Here is a 24,112-nt window from a genome sequence, read left to right on the forward strand (position 1 = left end):
TCCCCAACATTCTGTGATTCTGTGAAAATTAATTTTCATTTTGGTGCTTTAACTAGATATAATAGATATTTCCTAAAATAATAAGTGGTGCATATCTAAATTATTTTTTAAGTGATGTGTGAAACTCCTGACCTGAAGTTCTGTTTCCGTTATTACTGTGGCTGCTGCTGTGGCTGCTGTTGTTCCTGCTACGATTATAATTCACAGAAGAAAATAAAATTTATGTAAATAAGTATGATGACTGCAATATGCCACAGATGATATGACTTCTACCACACAATTGTGCAGCAGTCATTCCTTTTATCTACTCCAGAATGAACCCTCCCTAAAATTCATACATTATAAAATAGTTGTGGCTAATTCTTCAATGCTGAAGTTATGAAGATGATCATAAGTAAGTCTTGCAGGCAATTTTAACAATTCATTAAGCTTTATTTCACTTTAATATGTCCAGACTTGCATTTCAGGGTTTAAAAAACCTCTCTCAGCTTTAATTTAACAAAGGATAAGATGAATGAATCTGTATATGCAGTCCCTATAAGAAAAGTAAAAGCACTTCATATCTGTCTTCAACAGCCCTTTCAGCCAGAGGAAAACCACAGGCTTCTTGGAAGGAAGGTCTTTCTAATATGAGGCTCTAAGGGAAATAAAACTTTGAAGTTCCTTGCTTGTGGTATCATTTCTGGATTCCAGATGTCTTTTGCAAGTCTGAAGGCTTTATTTTTGCTTTTAAACATGGAAAATATATGAAGAACTTAAGAAAAATACTAGTGTTTTCAGTGTAGTAATTTTAAAGGCAAAGGATCAACATCCTTGGAAAATCCTTTTTCTTTTATCTGGAACATGCTTTTGGATCTTGGGTGAAAGGAAATAAGCATTCTCTGGATATTATTATTGCAAGAATCTGATTATTGTTGCTACTTCTGTTATTTGTGCATTGTATTTCCAAGTTCTTATCTGTAGCATGTTGTCAGTATATTTCTAGGGAGTTCTGATTTTTTGGGGAGTTCAGATTTTCTGATGCCAAATATAACATGCTGAGGGTGGTCAGACACTGGAACAGGTTGCCCAGAGAAGCTGTGGCTGCCCCCTCCCTGGAAGTGTTCAGGGCCAGGCTGGATGAGGCTTTGAGCAACCTGGTCTAGTGGAAGGTGTCCCTGCTCATGGCAGGGGGGTTGGAACTGGATGATCTTTAAGGTCCCTTCCAACCCAAACCATTCTATGATTCTGTGATTCTATGTATGTTCAAGTTGTCTGTCACATTAACAATCATAAAGTAAAGGTAAAATAGAGACAAGATTTGTGGAGGCCCTAACAAAAATCTTTTTGTGATTGTTTAAAATTTTTTTATGTTCATTTAAATAAGTAATTAGCTCCATGCAGATAGAAGTAGTTTTGGAGATGATTTAGCATACACTTTATCTAAGTACTTAAGTCTAGATATATACAACTGCTCCAAGCTTCCAGGCAATGTTTAATGAAGACATGAACCTAATCCTGCCTTTCCATAGCCTTGTACTTTTCAAGCTTATAAATTTGAAAATTCTGTTAGGAAAATAGAATACGCAAGTTACTTACGGCACTAATTCCTGCATGTGAGGCATGTTTTAAGGTGCAGAACAAGCAGACTGTGTATTTGAGATACATTTAGTACAAAAAAGAATTCTGAATGATGTTTCCTATGATAGTTTCAGAGAGAAATGCATTGGAACATTGCAAGAACTAAAGAATACTCAGCATCTGATTTTTTAGATGACATTTCTGGAGAAAGGAAGTGACATGAAAGCAATGGGTTTTTCAGAAATAAAACTCAAAATAAAAGCATGTCCTTTCATACAAATTATACAAGTATTGAAAATTGTATGTTAAAATACAGCATTTTGAGCTAGTACTGTCTCATTTTATTTAACTATTTATGTATTTGCTTGTTTCTTTAGAACATGGAGGCAGACTTTTCAGAGATAAGAAGTGAGCTGCAGTCACAGGATGCTCTCTGGAGAAGGATACGTCTGAAATGCCAACAGTTGCATACAGAATTATTGAAAATCAGAGAGTATAAAGATATGCAGGAAATTCAAATAAAGTATGTACGTGGAAGACTACTTATATTAGCAAGTACTTCAGTGCTAATAACTTTTCTTACATTTTGATTTAAATTAAGTCTGTTTAAAAAGATACTCTGGATTCAAATGTCAGATTCTAAACAATAAATATTTTCATTATCAATTATATATGACAAAATTGCAGGTAAAAGGCTTCAAAGCTGCCTAGATCTTTACAAATCGATGCATTTAATTTATTTCTATTTAAATGTTTACAGTGCCTCTCATTTTCTCAGCATTAAACCACTTTGGAAGCAGTGCGATTAAGATTCTCCCTACCTTCCTTCAAGTAAAATGTTCATTTTGTAGTTTATCTAATCTACCCTAGCTATTTGAGATTATATAAATACTAATCTACAAGACATTTCAAGATTCTTTCTACACACACTTGCACTGTCCTTTATCTCTACATATCTTCCAAGACTGAACCTGGGTTAAGGCAAACCATGGGTTGTTTGGTTTTTTCCATCAGTGAGCAGGTCTTCCAGAGTTTTGCACTGCGGAGAGGATACTGTAAGGTAAAGGTTATTGAATGTTCTACTTGTTTCATGTTTTGTTTCTTTCTTATTTAAAGGCATCAGTCATCTTGTGTACAACCTACTGAGCAACTGGAGTATAAAAACACTGAGTTATTACTGTTGGCACAAAGTCAAGAACACCAACAAGAAGAGCTAAACAAGGTATTTCATATTGTTGAGTAATTCCAGATCTTAGTTGCAATATAGGATTTTAAAAAGAGAGCAGAGGACTGACCTTGGTAATGTGCATATGCAGAAGAGAGCAGGAGGATAAATTGTGGCTTTGAAAGAGTATGAAGTTTTCACGTAAGAAGAAGTTTTCATATATGCTTGCATTTCTGGGGTTAGCTGTATAGCTGTACAACTGACATTCTGATTCTGTGCACTCACAACAGAGCTAGCTACTTCATTGAAATAATGGAAGAGTACATGCCTAAAAATCACTGTGATTCAGATAATACCTTCCAAGTAATAAACCCTCCAAGGCTATGAGTAACTCAGGCTATAGGAGGTAAGTAGCAGTTTGTAGGTGGTCTCAGATGTAAGATATGGCAACAGATCAACTGATACAAGTTACTATGGCAGGAACCCACGCAAGACTAAGCTTAATCAGTCACCTGCTGCACCGTCTAGGGCAGCGCCTTTGGTTTGAACTATGTTATCACATTGCATTGCACATTTCATGAGTGCTATGTGCAAGCAGTAGTGGCATGGCACTGTGGAATGGCATATGGCTTGCCAGGCCAAAACACTTCGGGAGTAGAGGATGCTCAGAACTCCTCTTACAGGCACGTTGTGGTTTTGCTGAGTAGCAATGTGAGCAGGAATGTCTCTAATTGGATGCAGCTGACTTGGATGCAGCAATTTTGGCATGATAGTCATGATCTAGCTCTTAGATTTTTCACATCTACTTCTATTTGTTTACAATTCTAGTATTTCTGTGTAGTTTGCATAAATAAAAATGAAATGCCATCTGCTACTGATTGTGTACAGTACTGTGAGGAATTATTAAAATGGATTCAAAGGTTGTTGTGCTGGCTTTTGTAGTTTTGCTTCTTACATAATAAAAAAATCTATCAGTACTAAGTTGTTGGCTACAGTAGAGAGATTATGAAAACAATCTTTCTGTTGATTCTTTGGAGAACTCTGCACAGAAGATAGTGCAGAAAGTTTGACCTTAGATTTTATATATAATGGCAGGAAAGATTTTCTAACATAGTTTCTCATTAAAGAGTCTCTAGATTGATTTATTTCTATTGCTTCCAAGTTAATTTAAGCTGCATTAAACTTATTTTAAACCTAAATTAACTTAGGAGCAATATAAATAAATCATACTTAGGTTTATTGAATGGATATTTCCTTGCATATTCTTTGCCATAAATTCCAATTCTTAGAAATAACCTCATTTTTATTACTTTCTTTTTAAATGTTAATTTAAATGCCTTGTATTTTGTTCATTTCTAATACTAAATAGGCAAATGAAAACACAAGAAAAGGGTTGAAAAAAGATGTAAAAATAAAGCTCTGTGCACTGACTCCTGAAGACGTTTTACTATAAAATCTCAAAAATCTCTGATTTGGTTAGAAGAGTTGCTGTCTTGGAAGCAACATCAAAAAAAGTCACTAGTAGGTAGTAATGTGATGCAATCATATTTACTGCACAACATTTTTTATTTTTGAAATATATTTGCTACAGATAAGAAACCATTTTTATCGAGAGAAGCAGTCCCATCGCTCTGAGCAGGAAAGAATGAAGACAGAAATCTCTGACCTAACAGAAGAGCTTCATCAGAAGGAGATCACTATAGCAACTATCATGGAGAAAGCTAGTCTTCTGGAAAGACAGTTAAAAATGGAGTTAGAGATAAAAGACAAATTGTTAGCAAAACAACAGGTATGCAAGCAGGCAAAACCAGCCTAGATCATTTTACTCCACACTATTGATAATGACATACATTATCTGTGAAAAAAGACATTACGTTTCTTGCTGTAGCTTTCATCAGCAGTGCTGTAATATCTGTGAAGTATTAATAAAGCAGCCAAACTGATACTGGAACAAGAAAGCACCAGTAAATGTCAACCGTACACCTAAACTGCAATTCATTCTGACCACCAAATGTAGTTACCATTTTAACATGTGAAAGATCTTGAAAACTTCTAGTTTGTTGTTATTATATGTGCTTTATTGTTAGGATCATTTATTAGATTATTTGGAACGTTTCCTAATTTTTCAAGTTTTTTTAAAGCTTTTTGAAGAATGTCTCAAATCTGATCTACTTAGAAAATTCCAGTAATTTTAAAGCTGAAAACAGTAAGATGCCAGTGTTCTAGTGGCAAATTTCAGTTTTAAAAACAAATATGTTATCTTCATTACCTAGTTTTGTAAACCAAAATAACCTTCATATTTAGAGGTTTCTGGGTATCTCTCAGTTTTCTGAGAGGGTCACTGCATATTGAAAATCATGATTAATGTAATACTTTACTTCTGACAATAAGAAAGTTAGAGTTTGGGAAAATGAGAGGTGTTTGCTCCTGTATGGCACTCTTTACCAGGCCATATTCCTTATTGTGTCACTAAAAGAGTAGATGTTTTCCCTAGGCTTCATGACTAGGATTTAATCCAGTTTCAGTGGCCTGCAAAATCTGTCCCTCTTTGTATCTTGTAAATCTATGTGAACTCCCTTATTTTCCTAAGTGATTGCTTCTTTCAAAAAGGTAAATAAAATCAGAGGCATTGGATTTGTATATCTTTTATAGATGGTTTAAGACTTCTTTCTGCTTTAGTATTGGTGTATTTTAAAACTCATTATTATAGTTAGTTTCATAATTCTGCATGTACATTTTGTAAAATTAAACTTACACATATCTATACTCAGTATCATTTCAAGTTAACAGTAATAACTTTGCATTTAACTAAGAATTGAATCTTTTCCTAGTTGCTGGATTTCCAATACAAAGTTATCAAATCTGAAAACACACATCTAAAAGAGATGGTGGAAAACCAGGAGAGTAAAAGTTGCACGGTAATTTTTTTAATCTATGCAATATGCAGAACAGTTACTTACATCTAGTGTAAATGTAGATTGAGATCATGGCAGATTTAGAGATTGCTGGCTTGCATAAAATAAAGAAATAAATATAGGGTGTGTGACATGATCAAAACCAAGTGATATTCACACACAGCCTGAAGATGGATACAGCTAGGGATAATTTTGACCTTAATTGTAGTAAACTAGAAGTAAGCTAAATTTTTCAGTAACTGTCTAGACACTAAACATTTCCTGGTAGCCTATTTTTTGTAAGTGCTATCACTTATTTAAAAAAATATTTATTTTTAAACAGTCGTTATTCTCACAGATACAAAAATCTCTCATTTTTATGATTTTACCCCTTTGTTCATATGATATTTAAATAACAGTGTAAAAAACTGTCATATTTTGCCCCCACCCAGCTTATTTTCAGAGTTTAGTATTTATTTCTCTCCAAACAGGAGATATTTAAAGTTTAATTCGTAAAAAAAAAAGTGCCATAATATCATGTAAAACTGTAGTTTATATGGATATAATAAATATTATATACTCTGCCTTCCACAAAGAAGTTCAAGAACATCCCCTGCTTACAGAACATCTGCAGTTATTGTATCTATCACTAGAAGAAAACACTGGAATGTTGCTTAAAAATACTGCTGTAAATGCATCTTTGGGGGATTTGTAGCCTGTTAATTGTCTTACTGTAGACTGACAAATGCATGAAAGAACATGACATTTTTCCAGACATTTAAAATAGCATATATGTCTACCAGTGATGTATTATCTATACATAAATATACAATATTATGGATATATGTATGTGTATATATGATACATTATTGTGGAAACATAGATGGATGTGTGTATGCACGTCTAGCTCTTCTCTCCAGTGGTATTCTTCATGAAGATTGAGAAGAGTTGTCTGACAAGAATCCTTGTAGATATCATGTTTGTTAAATTTTAACAGTAAAATCCAGTGACTAGATACCCTAAACATTAAAGATTGTGAGGTATTTGGATATTAAGATTGCAGGGACTGGAGAGACTTTGACAGATGTGTTTGTACTGACAGAAGAGCACTACACAGACCCTTCAGACTAGTGCCAGCCTAAGTCAATATGGTGTAATGCATCAGGAAGGGTTACTTGTATAGATTTCTAAACCAACGTAGCTGTGCCAGCTCAGTTTTGGGGTTCATGCCATTATAACTACTGCTGATTCTAGAGCTACTAGTGGTAGGGTGACTTAGCACTCTCCTTCTTCCTCTGTTCTGCTGCTCCTCTCCACTTGGGAGACATAGCTGAGCTCCTGCCCCCCATCATTGCAAAAAAAAGTTAAATTTTCTTAGACTTCCGTGCTAGCTTGGCTCATAAATTTCCCCTAAAACTAGCTAAGCAAGGCCAGGTCCACAGGAAGAGGTGACATCAGACTAGTTAGTGCAAGGAACAGACAAACTTTCAGGTGCAGGAGCCCAGTTGTGCTAGCCATATACTAAGAACCAAATCCTTAATACTTGAGTTACTGAGTTCCAAAATAATAAGGTAAAACTAGAAATATATAAAAGCACAACTTAATAAAAAGCGTGGGGTTTAATCTTTTGTGTGTAATCTGATAAATCTTTTGAGAATTTTCTGTTGATTACAATATTTTTACACAATGCAATGCAGAGGTAGCTCCAAAGTAGGTAGCTTAAGTGTGCAGCATAAGCTTCATGGAGTAAGTGGTAGAACAAAAAAGGAATGGGGTATCCTGGGCTAGGTAACTTCCAGAGCTAATCTCCATCTTCCCCTCTTGATATCCTGGTGGATGGGTCTCTTTAGCCCCTGGTCACAGTGCACATGTTGCTTGCACTTTCAGTATTTTTACTTATATACCATGTGGGCTAACCCGACTGAGAAGCAGGGTTTAGTAACACAGATGGAGATCGCTGTGCTAACGTGGATTTACTTTACTGCTTCTGAAACTGAAGGTGACTGTTCCTCGACACAGATATTAAATTGTGCCTGTAGACATATCCTGTATCTAGTATAGTAATGAACTTCTATAATTTTTCTTGTTATTTTTGGTGGAATTGTTACTGGAGGGAGCAATACAGTCTGCAGCTATAGCTGTTACGGTTGTTTTCGTGTCATAAGTCTTACAAATCAAGCAATGAATTTACAACAATAATATTCTGAATGCATGTTTGTTGAGAAATTTTAATTTGTTTTATTGTGTTACAGAGACTGTTATCCTTTCTTTTCCATTTATCTACAGAGTTTTTTTTCTGGGGGCAATTCTCTTGGTTTGCTACAAGTGCTGCATGATTATATATGGTAGCTAGGTCTTTCTTTAGCATAGAACATTGTTTTGTGTTTGCTTGCTAAAAATACTAACATCCATTTCTTGTGGAAAAAATAACTGTTTAATGATGGTTTTATTTCCTTTCACAGAGTATAGATTTATCTAACAAAGAACATGGAAATTTCACAGCTTCCATTCACAAACTGGAACATGAGAATGTAAGAGTACAAAATAGTCTTCTTAAACTACAAAATTACACAGAAACATCAATACTGGGTTGCATGGATACATATGGAGAAACAGAGCACAGCTACCAAACCCATGTGAAGATGCAAGAAAAGGAAGAGAGGTAATATGTAGATTGTGCACATACATGAAACTTCCTGTGAGTTTTTTGGAAATATCTAACTAGGCCAAACTGTTAAGCTTTTTTTCTGTTTCTGTTCATTCAGAACTCCCATCAACATAAATATCAGACCTAGTTTGAATATTTGTAAGAATTTCTTACATTTTTCTGGGTGGCTGGCTGAATTTGTCACATAAAACAACTTTAAAAATTTTTTATGCGCTGTTAAAGTTGTTCTTAGTTCCAGGTTTTGCAAAACAGGACAGAACGTATTTTTACTGCCAAACAAAAACAAGACAAGGAAAGGATGTAAAAACCAACACAAGAGGTAAACTGCTCCACAGGAGGTTATCTTAATAAGCAGTTTAAACTACAGCTCCTACTGAAAAGCTTTGTGTCCTGCCAGTTTCATTTGTTGGAAGGGTCATTAAATGTATTTTAATGCCTTGTCTAGTTTTGGTGTTCTTGGGTGACCTGATTTTTAAAAGAAACATAATTTCAGATGCCCTGAATAAATCATTACTACAATAAACTGCTTGTTAGGGAAAAATAATGAGACTTAAGAATACTCAAACTCATAGAAAACATATTGTAGTGACGGTTTCCTTCTTAATTCGCTATATTCAATGAAGCACTGAATTACCTTCAAACATGTTATAATCATGGTGTTGCAGTAAGAAAAAGAAAATTAAACTCTCTGCTAAACAATATTTCACATCACAGGAGAGTAAAAATTAATAGGAAGCTAAATATTTTGATAATTTCTAATAAAGAACTCACACGATGGTGCTAATGTAAAACAGTTCTCTGAAGCAAAGTTTAAATAATTGGAGCCAAATTTGTACAGGTTAAGATTTTAAACTCATACATTCAGTCTTTAAATTGTTTTTCTTTCTGCAAAATAGCATTATATGTAGCTACATTCTTGCCTAAAATTTCCTTTTAAATATGATGTTTAGTGTTGGAGGTAGTATTCATGTGTATGTAAATAGATATATGATATATGCATATACATCATACACGCACACACATATATATATATGGAAGTGGCAGGTATGGCTGTTTTCCTACTAAGTTTCATATTATGTTAAAAGTTTTGCTCAAACAAATATTTACAAACCAAGATAGAGACTATTCTGCATCTGTAGGTCTGATAATTTCACCAAAAATTGGTCAGCGCAATATTTGCTCATGCTTCCACTCTGCTTAAGTGAGAAAAAGTATGATTTTTTCCCATTTTCTTGGGAATTACACTTGTTGTACATGAGGAACTGTGAAATTTCATTCATGATGATTTAAGTGTAAGAGACAATAGAATTATGGAGGTAATTTGCAGGATTTTGATTTCATAGCCATTGAAGACCAATGTTAAACCAAAACCGGGAGAGAGAAACCTGGGAGAGCTAACCTTCCTCACAACACAAATCTCAGCCACACTACTGAACACCATTTAAATTATAATTCTGATTGATCTGATGAAACAGATATATTGAACCTGGTTTTCAGGATCTAAAACATGCATTTGATTTCCTAAATGGAAAGCCATTTAGCTATATAAATACATACACAGACTGCAAAAAAAATGTGCAAATTCCACATGTACTGTACATACACATCAGCCAGCCAGTCTCTTTAAGATTGGGCCCTCTCTATACTGGCAGTTCTCTGTTCCCAAACAGGGAACTACCTCAAGATTTTCTCAAAAAACTAAAATTAAATTTTCAACCATCAAATATATGAGGATAAAACAGGCAATTGATGTTGGTTGAGCTAAACTCTGGGGTATATTTTATTTTATTGTGAGCATAAACCATCTTATTTCTGTTTTAATTTGCAGTTCTGTTTCCATGGTAATTATGGCACTGGAGAAAGGGCACAAAGATTTTTTTTTACGTAGTAAAAAAAAAATAGAAAACGTGGTGTTTGTGCAAAGAGGAAGTGTGTGTTTGTGTTTTAAATAGTAATTTTCAGCAGCTGTACTTTCTGTTTTTCCTGTTTGCATTCAGAATCCTAGAAAGGTTTGCACAATGAAAAAGAAAAAGTCTTCAACCAAGTATATAATATTTTTCAGTCATGTCTCGCAATCAGTATCAGACTCCTAGGCATGGGCACAGTCATTAGTTAGACAGGAGACCTCTAGAGAAAACACAGGAAATTGCAGTAAGTTATATTGGCAATTTAGAAAGAGGCACAATTTCTTCTTTCTTTCAGTATACAGTGAATTTCTAAATATTACAAAGTGAGATAAGCAGGAGTGGTATCTTTTTACTAAAAAAGACTGTGGCCCAATAACTGCTTTAATTAATTACTGTTCTCGTATGTGATAATTGACTTACTTTAAATTGCCATTTACATAAGCTTTTTCATAGAATCATAGAATCATAGAATGGTTTGGGTTGGAAGGGACCTTAAAGATCATCCAGTTCCAACCCCCCTGCCATCAGCAGGGACACCTTCCACTAGACCAGGTTGCTCAAAGCCTCATCCAACCTGGCCTTAAACACTTCCAGGGAGGGGGCATCCACAACTTCTCTGGGAAACCTGTTCCAGTGTCTGACCACCCTCACAGGAAAGAATTTCTTCCTAATATCTCATCTAAACCCACCCTCTTCCAGTTTAAAGCCATTTCCCCTTGTTCTATCACTACTTACATTTGTAAAAAGTCCCTCCCCCGCTTTTCTGTAGGCCCCAATCCTTTTTCAGTCCTTTATTTAGACCTTGGCCACATACAGTTGATTTAAATTTTGGCATGGTTGAAGAGGCTTTCTTTGATGAAGCTGATGTGTTTAGCCTGCTTTTTCCAAAATTATAACATGCATGTGAGTTCACAAATGAAAAGCTACTTATTTACCATAAAAATATACACAAAATAGGTAATTGGTCAAGCCAAAGTGCACTTCCATCATGTAGCAAAAGCGAGGAGGTAAAGGCTAGGACTGAATGCCTTCTAAGGTAGCTGGGGATCTCTTAAAGGATCTGTGTTGACAGTGCCATATCTGTCTTAAGGAGGTTTTCACTACCCTTTGGAGATCACACACTCTTAGTCATACCACTGTGTCAGTTATTGCAATAGATAAACTGGAAGCAGTGAAAACAATCTCTTCAGGAAAATACTTTTTAACCATGGTTAAAATCAAGCTAGCAGTTACACTTGCAAGGTAAAAGCAACAACATGAATTCTGAAGACATTCTGGTCATTAAAGACCTGTTGTTTTCTTTCTCAAGACTAGGTATGTCAACCAGCACAAGCTGTGTAAGCAATTTGTTTTGCACCACTGAAACCATCGATCACATAGGGACCAGGCTGATTTTATATATAAGTCTGGAAAAATCAATCCTGTCTATATAAATTCCCTTTGTGAGGACATTGTTCTTTCAATTCTTGTCCCATATGTCACCATGTCAACAGTGATAATTTGTGAAGTATGTGTATATATTAAATACTCTAATAAAGTAAACCCACTGAAAGCGTAAGTTATTCAGCTGCAGTTACTGTGTGTTTGCATTGCCAGCATCAACAAATGGCCATTTTTTAAACAAATTTGCAGATATTTGCCTACCTTTATATTTGTATTCAAACTAGAACTCTGTTCTTAGATATTATTTTGCACTGAAGTGGCAGAAATTTAAACCTCAACTGTGAAATCTGTTTGAAATGAAGACATAGTATCCATACCAAAGCACTTAAATGTAGGTGTCTTGTTTTTCCAAGATAGCAGTCCTATGGATTACAGTAGGAAGTGGAATTCCTTTAAAAAAATCAGTCCAGTTTTTTTTTGGAGGGGTGTCTGGTTTTACTATCTAAAAGCTACCAGAAATGTAGGCACCCAAGTCCGAAAATTCCGGTCTTACTGAAGTAAGCTATAACATAACAGTAATAACTGTTATTAAATACACAGAGATGCAGTTCTGGGGGAAAAAAGAACACTGATCACATAGACTTTACTGTGGGTTTACAGAGGAAATTACTTCCCAAAAGGTCAGAACATAGGATGAAAAAAAAATAAAATCTGTGATTTTATTATTCATGCCATCTGTCTTCAGCTCTGGCAGTTTTTTCACTGTGTCCTTCATCCAAACAATAGATGGAATGGACTTTAAAATGGAGGGGGCAGAAGGAAAAAAGTATTCTCCTGTGCTCAGAGAGCAGAGTGTATTTATTTAAAGAAAACCAAGGATAAAACTCTGCACCCAAAAAGATAAACATTTTAAGTGATTTAGAAAACTGGAAGGTTTGATAAATATTCTCATAGTTTTATGTTAGGATGTATTAAAAATAAATAAATAAATAAATAAATAAATAAATAAATAAAATAATGTATCATGCCTATACTTTCCTGTAGTGTTCTAAGTATCTTAATCACTACTTCTTTCATAATCAGAGATAAATATGTTCTTCCTTATTTCTCTGAGTTGTTCTGCACAGTCCATTTACGGAGTACTCAGTTTCATGTTTCGGGGCTTATGTACAAGCAGGGTCCATTAAGACTTCACAGCCACCCTCTCTCAACACCAAATATTTAAATTAAGATTAGAAAATGATGGTGTGATCTTTCTGCAGAAAACACTGTTTCTGCAGAAAACACTGTCCTTTCCCTGTGCTTGCTGAATTCTTTTTTATTTGAGGGAAAAAAAAAAAGCACTGCGGCACTGCATACTATTGAATATTGATAATAATTATATTTTAGTGGCAGAGAACTTGATCTTTAAAAGTTGTTATAGCTGCATTTCAAATTAGTAAAGTGTTTTAGGATATTTGCAGTGTTAGGATCTTTTCAAACAGCTATCATGTTTAAGTATAGTAGTTACCTCCCAAAATTAAAATTCCAATTTTATCATAAGCACAGACCTCAGTACAATGGAAATTTTTACCTCAGTCAGAAATATTGCAACAGAAATATAACAAAATTGGAAATATACATTTTTTTTTTCATGTTTTGGTAAGTCCAAATAAAGATGCAATTAAAAATTAGTCTAATTCAGCAGACATCTGGGCAAGTTAGTCTCAAAATTCTCTGCTCTTATCAATATGGTTTCAGAATTGTTCAGTTAACTGTCAGGAAAAGAAGAGATTTTGAATGGGAAGAAGATAGATATCTTTTTTTTTAAGCTGCTAGTAACCCTAAAAGTTTTTGCTTTATGGAACTACAAATAAATATAAATATGTGTTTTCACATTCTTTCTGATCACTGTAAGTGGGATACAAGAGTTATAGAACAGCATAATAAAATACTTTAAAATTCTTTTGTAAGCATGAAGATTTCACTTACTGTTACAAAAGCATGTTCTTGTACAATTTTTTTAAAAGTGTATTTTAAAACTGTATTTATTTCCCATCATAATCTTCAATATATTATCATTAAATCAGTGGCAAAGTTATTTTAGTATTAGTATATTAGTATTGCAGTAAAAATGAAGGATCACAGATTCCTGTACTATTTTTTTATTTAACCTATTTAAGCACTGATTCTAAATTTTAGCTACTTAAACATAGTTGTTTAAGGTGATATTAGATAAAAATTGACTAATTATCCAACCACAAATAACAGTTTTTATTTCCCATCTAACTTACACTTCCATATTTCATTCCCTCTAGTTCCCATCATACTGTAAGCTAAGTTATCAAGACATGGCTGAAGAGCGCTTACATCGCTTCTTCCACTGAAAATTCAGCTAAAGGAATTATAACCTTTGGCAAAGGCTGGGTAACAAACACTTAAGGAGTATTGATATCTTCAATACTCGAAGCGAGTTTGTGTTTTAGCTCTTGTCACAGTGATATGGCAAGGTTACTCAAGCTCCAGCAAAAGGGTTTAAATTGGTGTGATTGAAGTCACAGCTGAAGCAGACAGAGAATGCACTCAGGCATTTACAGTAACTTAGGTGGGAAGTTGATAAATTGCTGCAACTTGGTAATGCTTAATCTTATGCCCTTAATTTGTTGTACAAACAAATAAAATTTAAAAAAGCATTGGCTTTGCTGTAATAGCTTTGATTTTTTTTCTCTTTTAGAACTTTCCAAAAGAAAGATACACGGGAAATGGAACATCAACAGACTGCTATGTTCACAGCCAATGGATACCACAGAAACTGTGGTCCTGCTTTATATGGCCAAGGCAATATCACTGGTTCAAAAAGTGATAGCACTTTACCTTCTTATACACTTGACAGAGGTCATGAAAAGAAAATAGATGGCAGATCTCCATCACCACCAATGAGGTATCCTTTGGGCTTTGGTGTGCCGTCTCCTGAAGAGGGCAGAACAGACAGTTTACTGAGCCCTGCTTACAATGCAGAAGAAATCAAATTATCTGTAAGTAACTATCCTATAGTTATATATCCTATAATACATATATTCTCAAAGGTCCATCTGTGGACCAAGTGCAGCTTTGGAGGAGCCAAAAATCAGATCATCCCTGTTGTCATTATTATTTATACAGTGCCAGCCCAGCAAAAATTGAAATACCTTATCCTAACATAAATGCAGTTTTTCTGGAAATTAAACATCCCCTACTGGGCCATACCTCCGTACTAACAATTATGGTGATAATTACCTGCCATTATGTGACTGTGAGAGAGATTTCTACATTTTAGCTCATTGCCTTCTATATTGGGGCGCTCTGCTTCATCTTGCCTTCTGTCAGGGCACTCTGCTTTAAGTGTATTTCCATAATGCCTGCAAACTTACTGCCTTAAGTGCTGCTAGACAAATCATGTTTCTACAGCATTCGATTGATGGATGAAATTAGAGGAATTGCAGCAACTATTTTCGATGTGTTAGCTATTGTATTTGAAAAGGAACAGAAATTATAACTGCTCTAATCCTTATTTTTCTTGAAATGAAAGACTAATAGTGCAGCATTCTTTCTTTCAGTCTTCATAGGCTGAAGATTACCAACCTCTGTGACAAGTGGGATAAATGTCAGTTTGCCTAGGACAACTTCTTAGGAAAAACTTTCCAAATTCTTTGATTTTAGATCTCTCTTTAAATTTGAGCTTTCTCCTCTTCTTTAGCATCTTCTATTCTTCCTTAGGCCTCCACTACAGGCCACTATTTTTTTTCCACTTGAAAATTTAGCACTTATTTTCCAGACCTCAAATCATGCAACCATACCATCATTAAATAATGGAACAAAGAGATTAGTAAAGAGTGGAGATTAGCCATCTCTCTCCAGCTGTGATACATGCATTCTTGTACCCAGGAGATCCTGAACTGCAAGTGTGGAGAGAGAGAAGAGGGAAGACCTCAGCATTTACTGGAGCAAGCCAATAGGCAATTTTCTTGCCACTCATCACCTTAAGTAAGACAGAAGAGGCATCATGACATCAACAATCTTCTTCAAGCAGTTTGTGGTTGTCATACCCCCATTCTGCTGTCCGCTTCAGAAATGGACGTTCATCCTTTCCTACGGGAGACATGACTGCTGGAAGACTGTCTTCATAGTCCAGAACCTTACTGTAGACATTCAGCGCCATAGTGATGGCCTGGGTAGGAAGCAGGGATTGCAGTGCAGACCTTCACTGACCACAATCCTGGCAGCTGTGTCCCAGTAGTCAGAGACCAGGGAGAGAACCACCTCACTTCTATTTTTCTATTCTTGTTTGGACTTTTTCAGGAAAGTCTCATAAAAACCAGTTCTCTTCCTCTCTTGCCAGAAGTGTCAGACAGAGACACCAAACCACAAAGCTTCTGTTTCCAGCCAGCCCACAGAAAATGTCCATTCTGAGACACTTTTGCAAGCTTCAGGGAAACTGTTTCCCAGCTGGCACTCAGGACAGGGCTGATGCCAAAGCAGTTGATTATAAGGAAAACACTTTCCAGCGGGTGTGTGGGCAAAGTACACAATGAAACTATTAAGCAAGGGAGAATTCTTGTACAGAGTCTAAGTCCACCTCAGTGGCATTGAAGCAGGTACAAGTTCAGAAGATCACCAGAATTAAATCATCACTCAGACTGATATTGGATACCACAGCTTTAGTGCAGAGATGATTCAACAGTCTGTTACTCCAGAGCTCTGTGTTCGAATGGAAAGCCATTGCATCAAGGAGGAAAGAGAAAGAAAAACATACAATATGTTGTAAACCAGAGTTCTTTGACAGTTTTCAGGACTGATGTTTCACCTAAGTGAAACTGTTTGAAACTTTTGAAGATGTTATAATGGAACATTTTTCTGAAAAATATTTGTAGCACCAATTGAAAACATCAGAATTGCAGGTGTTGTCCTGATACCTACCAAAATTACTCTGTTGGTATTTAGGGAAGAGAGAAAATAGTTTCTAGGGCTTTAGACAAAGACTTGTATCTCTTCTCGCAGTACAGTCTTCAGGCAACCTTAGTAAATGTTCCACTGGAACCTCTGTCCTTTCATGTTCCTACTTAGAGTTTACACATGTAGAGAAAGCCACTCCTGCCTTAGAGTAAACTAGAAAGCTCAGCTGGGATTCAGTGGAAATTCCCATAACCCAAAAATTCTTGTTTTAAGACTTTCCAGGTCTAGAGAAATACTGTTTCTTTGAACAGTACTTTGGGGTGTGCCCTCTTTCTGAAATGAAAAACTGTGGAAAATAGTTGCCTGATCCATTCCCAGTCTCTGGGAAGATTATTCCATAGAACAATCCAATGTCCAGCTCAACTTTAATCTTTCCCACAGAAAATAAACACATAAATAAATAAATAAAATGGGCAAAAGATTATTTGCCACTTCAGAATATTCCATTTCTACACAATTTCTCCATTTTAGCTGGAGCAGGCAGTTATGTACATTGTGCTTCCTAGTCTAGATCATTAACTTGTAGTCACAAATAGCTTCTCATGTTTCTCTTCAGATGATGGACAGACATTGTCTGTTCTTGCTTTCAAAACTTGTAAAGACAAGAAAGACTTAAGCTGTAGGAAGGAAAACTCACATTAAGCTCAGGAAAATGTCTAAAGTTAAGGATGGGGAATTGCTTCATAGATTGCAGTGGCAAGTTGTGGAAATTCTGTCACTGGACATTGTTAGGAATTATTTTGACACTCTTGAGCCTACCCTGAGGCATGCTGTGGTCCCTATCTCTCACTCTTAGGTATTATTATCATTACCTAGCTAAAAACCTTCCTATATGGCTTTTCCTGTCATCTCAATTTTGGTTTTCATATATGAGCAGAAGTATGTTGAAGACAGGCATTTGTACCTGCTGCCTAAGATGTATTGCAGTGTAGGGTTAGAGGACACTACCCCCAAAAACCCCCAAATTTAGTCACAGTGAGACTGAAATTAGACAGACCAATTTGTAGTCTTGGTGTTACAAGAACTTTCCTGGAAAGTAGAATGGGGTAAACATGAGAGGATTTTAACACTCTGGAATTTGATCACTCATGATTTGACCACTGAATGTTAGAATATCACAAGTCTTAAAACTTTCTTGCTGCCCTGCAAGGTGCATCCAAGAATGCTGGGACAACTCATAGGGCAAGGAAGAAATTAAAAGGCAAAGTAATTAGGCAGCCTGTGAGAGAGAATAGACCTAGCTTCCTGAAGTGCTTCTCTCCAGCAATCCAGAGTTAATTCATAAGCACTTTGCATAGCTCTTCTCCTTAAGCAAGAGAAGGAGAAGGAGAAGACATATTTAGCACATACTTCATATGTGGAAAGATACATCTCTGTCAGGTGCTGTCCTTCATTTCCAGCAAATGATGAGACAAAAAGGTGATTCTCATTACTGGTCTACACCAAAGAAATATGGGATCAGCTGACACTGTAGAAATTAAAAGGTAGAGTTCTTGTTGCCTAACTACCCAAATAAGCTAGGTTGGAAGCTTACCAGTTAACCCATTTCTATCCAGCTCCAGTCAGAAAACCAAAAGACATTAATGAAGTGTTTTCTGAGGAAAAGAAATTCAAAACTAGGGACCATGAATCTCATCTGAGACATGGATTAAAGCAGTTTCTTTATGTTTTTTCTTCCTCAGGCACTGAAAGTAAAGACAATAAAGAACATAGTGAAAGAACAGATGAGAGGCTTGGCAAGCAAAGCTTAGCTGCTAACAAGAAATGTTGCCTTTTAGATCTGTATAGATACAACCTTCTCTCAAAGTGCATAAAAAACAGTGCATTAGGGACCTATCTAAAACGATAGTCAGTGATGTCTGACCCTCGGGTAAGGAGCTGCAGGGAACCATGATCTGCTTATTGTAAGTGATAAACATTCTTCTCTCAACTCTGAGGAAATTCAAGTATGTCTGCTTTGGAGTTTACAGTGTATTTCCAGAAAAAAACCACATCAGAGTAAGTACTAGTTGAAGCAAAGGACACCAGCATTTTAGGCAGATAGCTTGATCATGAGGCCAGTATGTTTCTAATGCCATCAGCAATTGTAAACCTTGTTATAATGAATCTCTGAGAATATCTCATAAATGATGTAACATTTCTGAAGACTAGTGCTCATGTAAATCGGCTGTCCATATGGAAAAGGCCAACATGGCTTTTTTTCTCTAGGTGATGACACCTATTAAATTCATATTCCAGATTCACATTTTCCTAGTTTCTTACACTTCTTGCGGCAAGTATTTTATTTGCTCAGTATTGAATCTGTGATTTCAGAGCTGGTATTCAGTAAGCAAAACACATGGTGATTCTTTAAGTAAATCATCCAAATCCAATGTCTTCTTCATAATGCGAAAGCCTTCTTCAAATGCTTCAAAATAGTACTGCCAACTCTATCACTGAATCCAAACATCACAAGGAAATAGATTTGTGACCTAGCCCCTGACGGAATAAATATGCCATGGCATTCAAAATCTCAGGAACAACTCTTCATATTAAAACAATGATGATTTATGGATGAGAAATCATGCATGTTTCTGAGGAAAAACAGAAGGCAGGTGATCTCCTTCCAGAGTTTCTCAGATATTGGAAGATTAACATTCTTTCTTATCCCTGCTAGTGCAAGGATTGATAGAAGAGTGTTGTGGCACAAAGTGATCCAATACCTTCGGGTTCCTTATTCCTACATGGCAAATTAAGTCACTTTTTCTTCCCCGCCCTAAAAAGGCAGGGAAGAAAACACTAGTTAAAAACTTAGTTAAAACACTAATTTGGAGGGACCGAGAAAAGGAAATTTCTGCTTTATCTGTGAATTTCATTTGAGGAGCCCTATACATCTGAAAGCCTGTCTTACTCTAGAAGGATGGTATTACATTCAGAATTTATTTCTGGCTATCAGTTACTTGCTGTACTTTGAAAAAAAAAAGGGGGGGTTTCCTATAGGAAATCTCTAAATTTCATCTCATAGTCTGCTGCAAAGAGTTTGACTAGAATAGTGCTTCTCTAGTTAGTATCTTTTGGCCTGAAAAGCTGATAAAGGGCAGTTTTAAACCAGGCTGAAAGCAAATACCAAACCTGCCTCGAGTTACCGTGGAAATGCAGAATACCCCATTCTGATACTATGGAGCTTAGAATAAAAATTTACAGGTGTGATGGAATTGGCCTTCCCCTTTGAATATTTAAATCATTTGAAGCCATTCCTATTTGATGTGCTGACAGATAAACTCTCCTTTTTACATTCTAGGAAAAACAAAACCAGAGATTCTAGACTAATAACTCAATCAGTTATTAAAACTAGTTAACATATGGTTTAATTAAGATAATAAATGTCAATCAACTTTCTTAATATATTATCATATAAAGATAGAAAATTATTTTCCTCTTATTCAGTATTACAACTACTATACTAAGCTTTTTCAGTCAACTGTTAAAAATTCATGTCATAAAATTGTAGTTATCTATACGAATAAATATTGAATTTGCTTAAACAAGCATATCCGTAGGCAAAGAAAAATTATTTCATATTTCTTTTGATAAAGACATTCAAATGAATGCATCTTAACTATTAGCAAAAAGAATTAACAAAAAATGCTGCTTAAAATGTTAGAACTTGTTCCAGCAAAGATTCACTCATGTCTTTTGCTTTGTACAACTCTGCAACCCATGACAACCATTTTAAGACAGATTTTGGTATGATTTATGTCTCAGTCTACTAAATGCTTATTAAATGGAAAGAATAATTCTCAGTGAACTACTTGCAGGGAATAAAATTTAGTACATTCTCCAGAATATCAGGGCTTGAAGTTGATGGTACAGAAATGAGCATAAGTTTTTTTCCTTTCTTCAGAAAGCATCACCTCACAGAAGCAAACAGCTAAAATTACAGGAGGCAACCAGCAGCACCCAGCCCTAGTTATATTCTGTAATTCCAAAAAACAGATTATTGTGCTCTGTCCTGGCCTAAATTATACAAGTGATGAACATAACCTTTAGCTGATCCAAAGATTTTGGAGGTTCTGAAGCAGCTGAATTCTCTCTAATGGAATATTTAAATTTTTAATGGCAAATCTACATCCTAATGCTGTGAAAATCACAGACATTCAAACATGTTCACATTATGTCATTTAGGCACCTGAATGCCTTTAGAAATGTATATCCAAATTCATGTTTTCTCAGAGAGATATAAAGTGTTATAGTGCTATTAGCACTATAGCTATAGTTAAGATGTTTTTCAAATCTAAAATTTGATAATGCAAACATGTTGTAGTACTTGCTGGTTTTTACTAACCATAATTTTCTATACATTGCTCAGTCTCCCCCTGAGATGTCCTTCCTTGCAACAACAGAAAAGTTCCTTCAAGAGGAAGAGAAACATACAAGAGAGCTTGAAGAACGTTTAAATTTGCACCTTGAAGAACTGCAAAGACTTTCTGAAAATACTCTAAAAAAATATGCCAGGATACAGCAAAGCAGGCATACTTAACCCAGTCACACAACTGAGAAAACAAATCCAAGTAATCACTCATGAGTTGCTTAGAACTAAAATCTGCAACTAGCTGCTTAAAGTATTTAGGCACATTTCAAACAGCATGTGCATTTTTAACACCAAGGTTTCAATAACATGATCATTATCCTCATGATTTAGGTACTTGACTATATTACAAAATATCATACTCTAAACATACTCTAAAATATACAGGTTGTTTTTGCATATTTAAATTGTGTGCAGCAGAGACCCTGTTGCAGCACTGTAAATTAAGAAAGATACTTCCAATTCAGTGATGTGCAGGGGGCTAATAAGTGGAATTATTCCCTTGAAAATACAATCAGCCAAGAGAAATTCTCTAGATTGCACAGCACAAGAATAATAGGAGCCTTTAGCCATGTCATAGCTCCAAGCATAAAGAGCTTATCTATGCTCTGGTTATTCTTGGCTATAGAAATAGCCCTTGGGACTCTTGAAATGAGAAGTTTGAGCTCTTTCTTTCTTTCTTACACTCTAAGCCATGCAGGCCCATGAGGGGAACATGAATAGACAAAGCACAGATTTTGAAGCCACCTGTATTGCCCCTTTTACCAGACCTATAGACTTTACCAGGGGCAGAGCCTGATCTCAGGTGCTTTATATGCTTTACATTAATACTTAAGGATTTTTAAATCCTGTATTCAAAAGCACCTGTTTTGGTGTTGATGTTTCGACACTATGTTGGCTTGTGGTTTAACTACGTTGGAATAGGGGAAAAAACCTTTAACTTCAGGCAACTTGATTCAGGTAAGAGCTTAAATTCTTTACATTTTTTCTACAACATAAGAAAACATTATAAAACTGAGCAGAGTTAATTCAGCTCCATGTGCCAAAAAACTGAATAATGTTGAGATTCCTTTTATTTGCAATTCATACTGAATTCTATTGCTGTGCAAGCAGAACAGAAATTACAGACAGTGTTGATGAAGCACCAATTTCAGTGAAAGAGAGACTGAAGAAGTGCTTTCCAGCATATAGCATTGCCAACTTCCTGGAAAAATCTGGATAAAAATAATACCAGACTGTCAAACAGCTCCAGTTTGTGAGTAAAAGAAGTCTCATTAATATTCAAGACAGCGGCAAAAATGTAAATTGTTTTTGGAAGCTATATTTCCACTAAGACAAAATACACTACATCACCCTTACACAAAATACGAAGATTTTAAATACCAGTTTGTCTTGGTTTGCAATAAAAAGAGTAATGAAAATGAGGACATCAAAGAACACTTTACAGGAAAATTCAGGAAAATTACTAGACTCAGCTGGCGGAATGAGGACTGAATAAAAAGATGATGGAAGGACATCTGAACAAACTATATGTATATATGTGTCCTCAACTTAAGGGAAGATGCATCTGGGAGTTTTAAAAGAATTAATGAAGAAACCTCTGGAAATGAAGCTGAATTTTAAGCTGGGAAAGTTCTGTAGAAGCAGAAAGACAGCAAAGTGTTGTCATTCAGAAGGGTAAGAGAACAAAAATATGGGATATTAGCCAATCTTTTGCCACTGCGAGATCTAAACATACAACAAGACAGTATGCTCCAGATCTTCAGAGAAACATGTGTCTGAGTCCAGTCCAGGCCTGAGGATCCCTCTCATCATACAGGTCTGTGTGATGATAGAGAATGAATGAATGAAATTATCAAAAAATGGGTAAGATTTTTTTTCTAAAGCTTTTTAACATCTGGCCAAGCTACTGACTTTGGCTAATGAAACAACAGAGTTAGTTTCAGCCTGGCTTTTGTGTAATGCCACAGAATAAGGCTTTGAGCAACCTGGTCTAGTGGAAGGTGTCCCTACTCATGGCAGGGAGGTTGGAACTAGATGATCTTTAAGGTCCCTTCCAACCCAAACCATTTTATGATTCTGTGATTCTATAATAAACTCCCTGTGAAAAGAATCAAAAACTGCTAAGTACCTGTATCTGAACAGCCTACTCGTTTACTGTTATATCCTGCTCAGAGCATATTATGCCACAAATGTCCTAAGACAGTATGGACCAAAGTGCCATTTTTTAACCCAGACTTACCTGAAAAGTCACCCTTCTATGCACGAGCCAAAATCAGCAAAAGTTCCTCATCTGACAGTCCCCGATTTAAACAAGAGCCCATTGCTGCCAGGTCCAGTCAGAGCCACACCGCTGGTTCTGAATACTCTAACTGTAGAAACTTGATTGAACTGATAAGAGGTTTCTGAAGGAAAATATATATTCCTGATGTTATCAGGCCAAAAATAGTGTCTACAACATGAACCACATTTCAAGTTATTTGGAAAACTTTTTAAAAATTGATGGACAGCAAAAAAAGATTGAGAAATTATATACCTTATGAACAGGGATTGCAGATGTATGTATATTGTCAAAAAAAGGAATAATAAGAAGAGTCCAAGGCTATAAATACCTGAAGACACCAAAAAAAAAAGAAAAAATTGATTATTAATCATAAGTTAATTTGGCAGGACAAGGTGCAATGTTCAGGAGCTACGGATTACCCAAAACATACAAAAAATGTCTATTCTACTTTGTGAATAGCCAGGCAATGGAAAATTCTTGTAAGCTGCTGGATTTCTTTTATGATTTTTCAAAGCTTTACCGAAAAGCATTTTTTTTTGGCTCCCAGTTGAAAGACTTGTTTTAAATAAAAAGAACAATGGTTCAGGCTCCCACCAGCTCTTTTTGCTGAAGGAAAAACAGAGGTCACATACACACAGTTGCCAACATGTTTCACTGAGATATAATTTTGAAATAGTTTGTGGCAAAAGAGCTGCCAGACCATTGCTGTCCAACTGATGTCCCAAAACTTACTCTGATGGGGCTGTCAGTGAAACAACAGTAACTGAACCAGGAACATTTAAAAGTGGCTCACATGAAAGTTGGGTATTTAGTGCATTTCCTTCCTACCATTTCTTACTCTCTTTTGTATGCAAAATTTAGGAGTATAAGAATGGCAGAGTGTCAGGCGATGGCTACTCTGAACCATGCAGAGAGGAATGCAAATCACAGCA

General features: G+C 35.7%; 1 protein-coding gene across 1 annotated transcript; it reads left to right on the plus strand.

Annotated features, from left to right (window-relative positions):
* Positions 1 to 1,937: 1,937 nt before the first annotated feature.
* On the plus strand, positions 1,938 to 21,067 carry DEUP1 (deuterosome assembly protein 1; the record flags this gene model as incomplete). The annotated part of the gene is made up of 7 exons (XM_029084044.1): positions 1,938 to 2,083; positions 2,677 to 2,782; positions 4,317 to 4,514; positions 5,557 to 5,643; positions 8,082 to 8,281; positions 14,291 to 14,591; positions 20,897 to 21,067. Coding segments are annotated over 7 exons (1,209 nt in total), but the record flags the coding sequence as incomplete, so codon positions are not given.
* Positions 21,068 to 24,112: the final 3,045 nt, after the last annotated feature.

Source organism: Antrostomus carolinensis, unplaced genomic scaffold, assembly GCF_000700745.2.
Source record: "Antrostomus carolinensis isolate BGI_N321 unplaced genomic scaffold, ASM70074v2 scaffold17393, whole genome shotgun sequence".
NCBI classification, from domain to species: domain Eukaryota; kingdom Metazoa; phylum Chordata; class Aves; order Caprimulgiformes; family Caprimulgidae; genus Antrostomus; species Antrostomus carolinensis.